This window comes from Spinacia oleracea, chromosome 5, assembly GCF_020520425.1.
Source record: "Spinacia oleracea cultivar Varoflay chromosome 5, BTI_SOV_V1, whole genome shotgun sequence".
In the NCBI taxonomy this organism is placed as follows: Eukaryota; Viridiplantae; Streptophyta; class Magnoliopsida; order Caryophyllales; family Amaranthaceae; genus Spinacia; species Spinacia oleracea.
Window position 1 is genome coordinate 8,120,104 of NC_079491.1, and position 9,913 is coordinate 8,130,016.

Sequence of the window (9,913 nt, forward strand, 5' to 3'; positions counted from 1 at the left end):
TTTACAACAACTAATTCTTGCCATAGAAACCATCATCACTTATACACTTTATCTTTAACTCTCTCATGGGACCAGAGTTGACAATCTTAAAGGTTAACCAACCATTTTCCAAAAAAAAAAAAAGGTAAATACTGCTACAAAGTAAATGACTTATTTTACACAACATGTAAAAAATAAATCTCATTAGTGTAAGACCCGGCCTCTAAGTACACCTACTAAGTCATTAGCTCGTTATTGACTACTTCCTCCGTTCCATAATAGATGCATCATTTCTCATTGCACGTATGCCAACGCGCTTATTTGAACATTAATATCTCTAAATGCGTATAAGTAAAAATTATAAAAAGTTGATATTTGGAATCTTTGCATTAATACGAATGTAACAAGATCCCGCTTGACTATGTTTTTTCTTACACAATAGTGAAAGAAAGGTTATCAAAGTTGATTGATGAATAATGCGCAAATGAGAAATGATACATCTATTGTGAAACGGAGGAAGTTTTACGTATAACGTACATACTTTTCTACAAATCCAATTTACTATTGGTAAAAATAGCACATCTAAAGCTAGATGACAATTTGTACAAAAACAAAATGATTATCTGTCCAATTAGTGACGTTAACCAATCTACATGTGTGATAATTGATATAACTTGAAAAACATTCTATCTAGCTTCAATCAATGTTCATCTTGTGCAAACAATTAATAAATATTCCTATAAAATAAAATAAAATATATCATGCATGATTTGGCAATTAATAATTGATAATTGAATCACAAATTATATTTTATCATGTAATTCTTTGATGTCCAATAATGGAGTCTTGATTCTCTTGCACAACTTAATTAGACACTTGAACACTTTGATGATCACTATCACGAGAAGTCTTAAATACAAAATACTAGAATAATTATGTCACAATCAACCAAATCAAAGGGCATTAAAATACCATTACTATCACATGAAAGTTGAAGTTGGTAAAGGACTTTACTTGATTCCTTACATTATAATTGCATTATTACCACTGTCAACTTGTATTTAGAACCGGATTCATGGCCAAATATCATGAATTAATTAAGGGTAAATCAAGTTAAACACTCAATTGTGAATTTAGTGACTCACTCAGTTCAATCTATCGGTGGCGTTTTCAGGAACTTTCTCTTAGTTGTATTTGAGTTTTGATCGAGTATTTAAATACTTTATGAAATCAAATTTTATAATCCAACTTGCAAGTATTACCACAATAATTTTGCAATGCATACGCAAATACATTCAATATTATTTTATGAAAAAAATAAATACAACTGTACTCGATTTTTTTTCATGATTTGGAAGTAATTTAAATCAAAGAAGAAAAAAGTCACATTTATTCTCATTATCAGTGAAAGGCGATAGTGGGAGATAGAGAGTGAAAAGAGGTTTGAGAATTCAATTTCGTTATTCAACAAACACGTGGAAGTTTATAGACTTGCTCAATATTATTCATTTATTCCTCTCCTTTATTTTCATTCTTTAGTACATACTAAGTAGTACTTACATCAAAGGCAAAGATACGGAAATTTAGATACTCATTTAACTAACAAAAAGATAAAAAAAGAAGTTAATGTAATAACCAGTAAGAAACGACAATAATAAAATGTTACAATTAAATTTTCTTAATCACAAATGTTTATAGAACGGCGTAACAAATACTGTATCAAACTATCAATGAAACAATAACAATACGAATTACTAACAGAGGGAATTCGAACCTGAAACGTATCGAATCCCGAACCTCAAATACTGTATCAATGTGCCCACCTAAAAATCGTCAATACCAAAATAGTACGAAACAGAAAATAAATACGGAAACAGACAGAAGGGTCAAGATTATGCCAGATAAAAGTCCAATAATAGAGTTTAATTAAAACCTCATCGTCAAAGGCTAAAACAGTCATTTCACTCACTCCACAAAAAAGCAATCAACACGGCGTCGTTTTAGTAGGAGCGGCCACTTTATTGGTTTCTGAGTGTACAAAAAACTAAAAATTGCTCAAAATATTCAAAGCATAATAAAGCAAAGAATTCTTTTCTGTAAACTTTTACAAATTTTAGCAAAAAGTAAGCCAAACACAAATTAGTGATTTCTAGAGAGAGAAAGAGTAGAAACACAAAAGAGTTTTGGAGAGAGAAAGAAAGGAAGGAAGAAAGAGGAAAGAGAAAGCTGAACTGATAAGAGTTTCAGACATTGTTAAACCTGCAACATTTTTTTCTGGGTTCTGTTATAACTTAAAAACTGGTGAATTTCTTTTAGGTAGGGTACTAAAAAAAAAAACTTTGTTTGACATTTTTTTTGCTTTTTTGTCATTTCAACTTGAATTCATTTGGTTCTTAAAGTTAGCAAAAAAGTAAATGCTAGTACTACATTTTTTGCATTAAATTTTTTTTTCCATAAAATTTCCCACTATTTTTTGGGTCACATAATTTGATTTTTAGTGCTTTTTTACAGTCTTTTTAGGTAGGTTTTGAGCAATAATTATAGTGGATATGCATGTGGGTTTGTTCCCTTCTAGTCAAGTCGGTGTCCTTTTTGATGTTCATTTTCTGGGTACTAAAATTTCTGGGTTTTTGATTTAATGTTCTTCAAATTGTTCAAACTATTTTACTGGATTTCTCAAAAAGGAATAGTTTGGATCTGGGGTTTGTTTAGATTTCGCAATCTTCACTAACTTTTTACTGTATTGATTGTGTTTCTTAGTGAATATTACTGAGGAGTGAGAAGAAGTGATGGCCGGAGGTGCAGCACCAGCTAAGGCGGACGAGCCAGCGCCGCACCCGCCGAAAGATCAGCTCCCTAGTGTTTCTTACTGCATTACTAGTCCTCCTCCATGGCGTGAGTCTCTCTCCTCACCTCTTTTCTTTGTTTATATTTCTATTTTTGGGTTACATTTTCTTATTTAGTGTTTCTAATTTTAGTTAATTGTAACGAGTATACTCTACATACTAATGTGAGATAGTATTGTTATATAGTATGCAATTGGAGTTGAGTGAACTGTGAAGGTGTTTTATGGTAGTGATTATGGACTTTATTTAGTGTTCTTATTTTTTTTTTGTTTATTTTTAGCTTTGGTGGGTTAGCCTGTTCATTTATTTAAGTTAATTCAATTAATTGTATCTATGCTAAAAAAGGAATTCAATTTCTGCCCCTCTTAAATCTAATTATTAATTTAGAAAATGTCGGTGAAGAGTCTAAATTATGTTTGCTTTTATTGGAAGAAGATGATTTTTTGGCATTATTGACATCCTTTGTTTTATTGTAAAGAGTATTAGTGTTTAGAATCACTTGTAGGATTTACCGTCACCTTGGCGTCCGAAAACCACTTTCAAACCCTTGCCTTATCGTCTTATCGACTTTACTTGGTTGATGACATGCATAGTATAACAGGAATATTAAGGTCCTCATGGTGGACCGGTGTACCATACTCTTTCAAGGATTTCTCCGTTTTGTTTTCAGAATCATATCCGAGCAAGGAGTATGATACTAGTGGTGAACATGAGAATTCCCCTAAGTGTCGTTTTAATATTTCCGGGTGATAGTTTTATCAAGTATTTACCCTTCTCAAAAATGTGTTAAATCTTTGGTCTTTGGAATTTGGAGTGAGGTTTATCCATCACCAATTATCTCATTGTTTCTGTTAAGGATTGTTTTCAAAGATTGTTGCAACCTTCCATTGCATGTCGGTTAAAAATGTACTTCCACTGATGTTCAACTAGTGAAGTATTGATTTTTTTCCCTTTCTTTTGCAGCTGAGGCCATCCTTCTTGGTTTCCAGCATTACATTGTGATGCTTGGCACAACTGTTCTCATCCCCAGTGCTCTTGTACCCCAGATGGGAGGAGGAAAGGTAGGTTATGCGGATGAATTTAATGATAAATTGAAATGATGTTCTGGATAAGACTTACTTTTCGACTGCTGACAATTTTGAGTGTTTAATGTCTAACTATTGTTTACATTTACATCTTTCAATAGCAAGAGAAAGCAGAAGTTATTCAGACATTGCTTTTTGTTGCTGGTTTGAACACTCTACTTCAGACAACATTCGGGACTCGATTGCCAGCTGTGATTGGAGCATCTTACACCTTTGTTGCACCAACTATTTCCATAATCTTGGCTGGTCGATACAGTCAAGAACAAGATCCTATAAGAGTATGTGCCTAAAAACCCGTTTTATGTGATTGTAGTGTATGTGATTGATAATTGGTACTTCCAAGTCTGATGAAGCAAAATGAGGATTCAGGCAACTCTCAATTGTCATGTTAGATGACAGTTTTAGTTTATTTGTATGTTTCTGCATATTCAACATACACTCACACACAGTACAATAGTATTTGAGGTATACACCAAAGTCATCAAACAATCACGCTTAAGGAAACAACTTGCGTTATTATGTACGATGTCACCTGTCATGCCCCTTCAGTATGAGCAAGAGGTTGACTGATGCTCAGACTAGAGTAAGCAGCAAGCACAGACAGGATTATGCAATATATATGATGTTGCGAACTTGGCCATCGCCATTTCATATTTTAGGTGTTTGGTTTGTATTTCAAGCTTAATATGTTTGGTGTGTATTAAGTATGATGCTTTTTATATTGCCAACAAAAGTATTTTTGTGTAACTGAGATTTTCAGTGAAATAAAAATCGAAGTCTGAAAGATGGGATTTATGAAATTTAAGTTCAAGTGTTTAACTACATCTTAGAGCTACAGTAGGAAAGCTAAATGCTGAAAAATCAACCAAGCCATTGACTGTTTCACTTATAACTTTCTTATATCTCAACAGAAATTCAAGAGTATAATGCGGGGAATACAAGGGGCATTGATTGTTGCTTCAGTCCTTCAAATTGTCCTTGGCTTCAGTGGTCTTTGGCGTAACGTCACAAGGTCAGTTTGTGGTTAATGTGTTGGTGCTTATCATTGACCATATCAACTCTAATATATAGTTGTAGGTTTACCCTGATCACGGGGTTTGTATTTTGACTTAGATTTTTGAAGATTTAGGTGTTACTCTCATGTCCAGTGTCGTAAATTACTGCTGTATGTATTTCCTTGTATATACAGCACTTTGCTTAATTTGTGTTTAGTAACTGATACTAGTGCACTTATTCTGGAAGTTGAAGTTACCATTAGACTTTGATATACTAATATAGAAGTATCTTAACTAACGAAGGAATAATAACAAGCTTTCTTTTTGTTGCAAACCCTCACAGTTGAAGAACATGGGAGACTTTATACTTTTAAAGTGGAACACACATGATTATTTATTTTGTAATTTGATGAAACCCTAGCCTCTCTAATTCTTTCGTTATTAAAAAAATATATTAGTGGTCTATACTGTGGTAAACCTTCATCTTTGTTAATAGTTTCAGGTGATGTAATATTCCGAATGTCCTAGTTCTACCCTTCGCTTATTGCAGCATTAATGTGTTACTTGTTCACTTATCGGCTTGTCTTCTTGATTCTGATAAAGGCATACTTGATGGCACTGTTTACATGTAAACAATAAGGGTGCCTAATTAAGTAAACCTCTTTTTTGGTACTCACTAGTCTGTTATTGTTATTCTTCGTTTAAGAATGCTGCTTGGGTTGAGATGAAAATTAAGGCAGCTCTTGCATCAATGTTTAGAATCTGCTCAAGAATTCTTTGTTTCTTCTTCATGCTCAGCTATGTATCAACCAGTGTTAGTCTTACAACCGTCCTTTGGTATCTTACAGGTTTCTGAGCCCATTATCAGTGGTTCCCTTGATATCTATGGTTGGCTTTGGACTCTACGAACTTGGTTTTCCTGGGGTAATATTTTTGTGATAATCACTTCTTTATCTTCTCTTTTTGCGAAGTATAGTTGTTGCTTTTACTTTTCTTTTTATTATTGCTGATGTAGGTGTTTTCTGTTGCTCTAGGTGGCAAAATGTGTGGAGATTGGCTTGCCTGAGCTAGTGCTTCTAATATTTATTGCAATTGTAAGATTATTTAACAGTCAAAATTCACACTTTGTGGTTGAAACTGGGAGTTGGAATTATATATCTTTTATCACCATTCATGTATTTATCATTTAGCTCCAGTATATTGATTCAGCCACGATATATTTTGCAGTATCTATCGCAAGCTACAAAATTTGGGAAGCACGTTTTTGAGCGGTTTGCTGTTCTGATCTCTGTGGCTATAGTTTGGCTATACGCGCACATCCTTACAGTGGGTGGAGCATATAATCATTCAGCACCAAGGACACAGACCACATGTCGTACTGATAAATCCGGACTTATAAGTGGTGCTCCATGGTAATATATTATTCGTTTTCGGAGTTGTATTTCCCATGTTATTGTTTGCTTTTTTTCAAATGTTTGTTTTATAAATAGAGCTACGGTGTGAATTGTGTTATTGCCACATATTTTTCATCATTTTTTGTGTGTCTTTTTGGTGTTTGCTTGCTTAATGAGTTCCTTAATTACTGTTCAAGTTAAACATAAACTGTCCTATTTACCGGCCTTAATGCTAGAAGATACTGTTACTGGGAAGTATAACTGTATAAGCTGTTGTCTAATGATTCTGGTCTCATGCTGCAGGATCAGAGTTCCATATCCGTTCCAATGGGGAGCGCCCACGTTTGATGCTGGAGAAGCCTTTGCTATGATGTTGACTTCATTTGTTGCTCTCGTTGAGGTGTGTTTATCTTTTATTCTGATATTTGGAACTACCCTAAAATCAATGTTCATTATATCAGCGCCCTGTGAGGGAGTATAATTTACATTACTAAAATTTATAGTATTTGATCTTATGCACTTAGTCCATGTTGCGTGAAATACTTTATCTTTTTAATAATAATTTAGACTGTTTTTATTCCACTTGCAGTCCACTGGTGCCTTCATTGCAGTCTCAAGGTCGGCTAGTGCAACAATGATGCCTCCTTCTGTTCTTAGTCGCGGTGTTGGTTGGCAGGTAGAATAATGGAATTACCGAATTACCCTTGCCTTCGACTTGCATAAAACATTGCTTATTTGAAATTCTCCTTAGTTTTCTTGTAAGTACAAGATTTTTATTTCGATAGCTAATAGCTAAGCTTATCTTCTTCTTGGCAGGGAGTTGGCATTTTGTTGTCTGGGTTGTTTGGAACCGGGATTGGGTCCTCCGTTTCTGTGTAAGACCATGACATCTTTTTTGTACTTAGCGTGCATGAATATTTTTGGTGAAATTTTTGTAGTATTAGTTTTTATTTACTAAGGCTGTTCTGGTTCTTTTTGGTGTTTTATGCAGTGAAAACGCCGGCCTTTTAACACTAACACGTGTTGGTAGCAGACGGGTTGTCCAAATATCAGCTGGCTTTATGTTATTCTTCTCCATTCTTGGTGCGTATATCCTAATATTTGTATATCTTTCTCTCTCTTTTCCTGCATTTGTTTCCTAAACATACATGATATACTGCAGGTAAATTCGGAGCAGTGTTTGCTTCAATTCCTTCACCAATCATCGCTGCTCTGTACTGCCTCTTCTTTGCCTATGTTGGTAAGTAATATGTGATTTGACAAGATAAAAAGTGAAAACAACCACGGAACATTCTATTGACTTAGTATGTAATGTTGATTCGATGCAGGCTCTGTTGGTTTGAGCTTCCTTCAGTTCTGCAATCTCAACAGCTTTCGTACAAAGTTCATACTTGGATTCTCCATTTTCTTGGGTTTATCGATACCTCAATACTTCAATGAGTTCGAAGCAATTAAGGGTTTTGGGCCCGTCCATACTGGCGCAAGATGGGTAATGTTCTATTTTATGAATAATCTATTTTACTTATAGGAAATATTGTTTTTTACCACCTAAACAAATCGAAAATTTGCTTTTTACCACTTGAAAAACTAAAACTTGTATTTTACCACCTGAAAATTAAGAAATAGATGAAACCGTTATGTTGGGGGGCACAATAACGGCAATATTTCTAATATTTTCTCTTTTTTCACGATTTCATGTATTTAACTCGCTTCTCTTCTCCCGCTTCTTCTCTTCCATGAATTCACATAGTTTTTCCTACCATTAGTTCACAAAATTGACAAAATTAAATGGCAGTAGAGAGGAGAATGAAGGAGTTAAACAAAATCGTGGAGGGAGTAAAATTGGAGTAAAATTGAATTAATAAGCCCCACATAATATTTCCATCTATTTTACCGTTTTCAGGTGGTAAAATACAAGTTTTAACTTTTTTTAGGTGGTAAAATACAAGTTTTAGTTTTGAAGTGGTAAAAAACAAATTTTTGATTTTCGTAGGTGGTAAAAAACAATTTATCTTTACTTTTATCTTTGATCTATTACTGTCATGAGTCTTTCTTGACTTATTGGATGAATAATCATCTCATATTCTCATGCATTCTTAAAATTGACAGTTCAATGACATGGTGAACGTTCCCTTCTCTTCGGAAGCATTTGTAGCTGGAATCGTAGCATATTTCTTAGACAATACACTACACCGGAAAGAAGGGTCAGTGAGAAAGGACAGGGGTAAGCATTGGTGGGATAAGTTCCGGTCTTACAAGGGTGACACGAGGAGTGAGGAATTCTATTCTCTTCCCTTCAACCTAAACAAGTACTTCCCATCGGTGTGATTATTGTAATCTTTTGAAGATGGGTTACTTATCACCAAAAAGCATTGAGCTTTCCACGAGTATGATCGATGGTCGTGCTCTATACTAGTAATCATTATTTGATCGACAATATGCAATAGTTTTTCAGTATAAATTAGTTTGTTACTTTTTGTAGGATGCCTTTTAGGACGAATTATTTGTTTATTTATGTGTTGTAAATCCAATGTATTAGTTGTAATGAAGCGAAGCAACAAAAGAAACAAGGCCAATATAATGGTTTACGAATCAGGATTTATTGCCGGTGTTGTGTAACGCCCTCCCGCTTAAGAGCGTAAAGTAGATTTGCAGTGATATAATCTCGAGCTTGGTAGTTTTTCTGCACAGGAATATAGCGGTATACGAGGGCTCGTAAGTCGTAATAGGCTGATCAGACTTCAGACTTCAGACTTCAGATTCATTCAGGTTGCATGCAAGAGGAGGTAGTTGAAGCTGTTAGTGAACTTTTGTTCGAAGTTATGTTGAAAGTGTATCAAGTCCTACTGTAAGTTTCTATTTGTGTCATGTATTAGCATAAATAACTTATTTTGATGAGTAGAAACACAAGATAACCGTGATTTTATCCGACTTTTTATATTTCAAGTGTTTTTATTCAATAATATGATGTTCGTGTCTCTACTATTCTTCTATTACAATTGATTCGAATGAGATTGAAACCCTTAACTCCACTGAGATTCAACCCTAGCCAACGTCCCTTCGATTTCTGAAATTGAACCCTTAATTGGGGTTTAGGGTTTATATAGGACACCTTAATTCTTTCTAAAATATACAAGAAGTTGAAACGCTAAAACTCCAACACAATCTAGGCTTTGGTTATGTAAAAAAACAAACCCTGTTGGATCAAGCGTGTTACCTATGGAGTATTGTGATAGATACGAAAATTAAAACAAACTTATCTGGTTGATGAACCGATTGATGAACAATTGTTGCTTCGTGAACACCCACTATCCTAATAGATGATTCTACGCTACCTCCCGGTGTAGTAGACTTTTTGTGCACTCACAAAACCGGATGGAGTCAGAATATATGCCTAAAACCAAGAGCAATTTTGTGTGAGAGAAATGAATGTGTGTTTCGATTTTCTGGAAAATGTGTTTGTTTTTAATATGTGTTTTGGAATGAACCGAAATTCCAAGTAATCAGAATTAAGAAGAGCCAACAGTAAATGACGGCCAGTAAAGGTTGTAACGGCAAAATACAGACATAATCATGAAGGCTGTAACGGACGCAATTAATGCTAATTAATCCAA

The 9,913-nt window shown here is 34.4% G+C and overlaps 1 protein-coding gene across 2 annotated transcripts; it reads left to right on the forward strand.

Moving 5' to 3' along the window:
• The first annotated feature begins 1,989 nt into the window (after positions 1 to 1,989).
• Positions 1,990 to 9,281, forward strand: LOC110788120 (nucleobase-ascorbate transporter 6). Of its 2 annotated transcripts, none has more exons than XM_021992764.2 (15): positions 1,990 to 2,295; positions 2,740 to 2,874; positions 3,789 to 3,886; positions 4,012 to 4,188; positions 4,822 to 4,922; positions 5,754 to 5,829; positions 5,940 to 5,999; positions 6,133 to 6,317; positions 6,603 to 6,699; positions 6,889 to 6,975; positions 7,116 to 7,174; positions 7,291 to 7,382; positions 7,462 to 7,539; positions 7,628 to 7,788; positions 8,409 to 9,281. In XM_021992764.2, the coding sequence occupies exons 2-15, from the start codon at positions 2,769 to 2,771 to the stop codon at positions 8,625 to 8,627; spliced, it is 1,596 nt and encodes a 531-aa protein (XP_021848456.1). In that variant the 5' UTR covers positions 1,990 to 2,295; positions 2,740 to 2,768; the 3' UTR covers positions 8,628 to 9,281. The 2 variants fall into 2 exon arrangements, with proteins under 2 accessions (XP_021848456.1, XP_021848457.1); XM_021992765.2 differs by lacking the exon at positions 1,990 to 2,295 and adding an exon at positions 2,419 to 2,589.
• Positions 9,282 to 9,913: the final 632 nt, after the last annotated feature.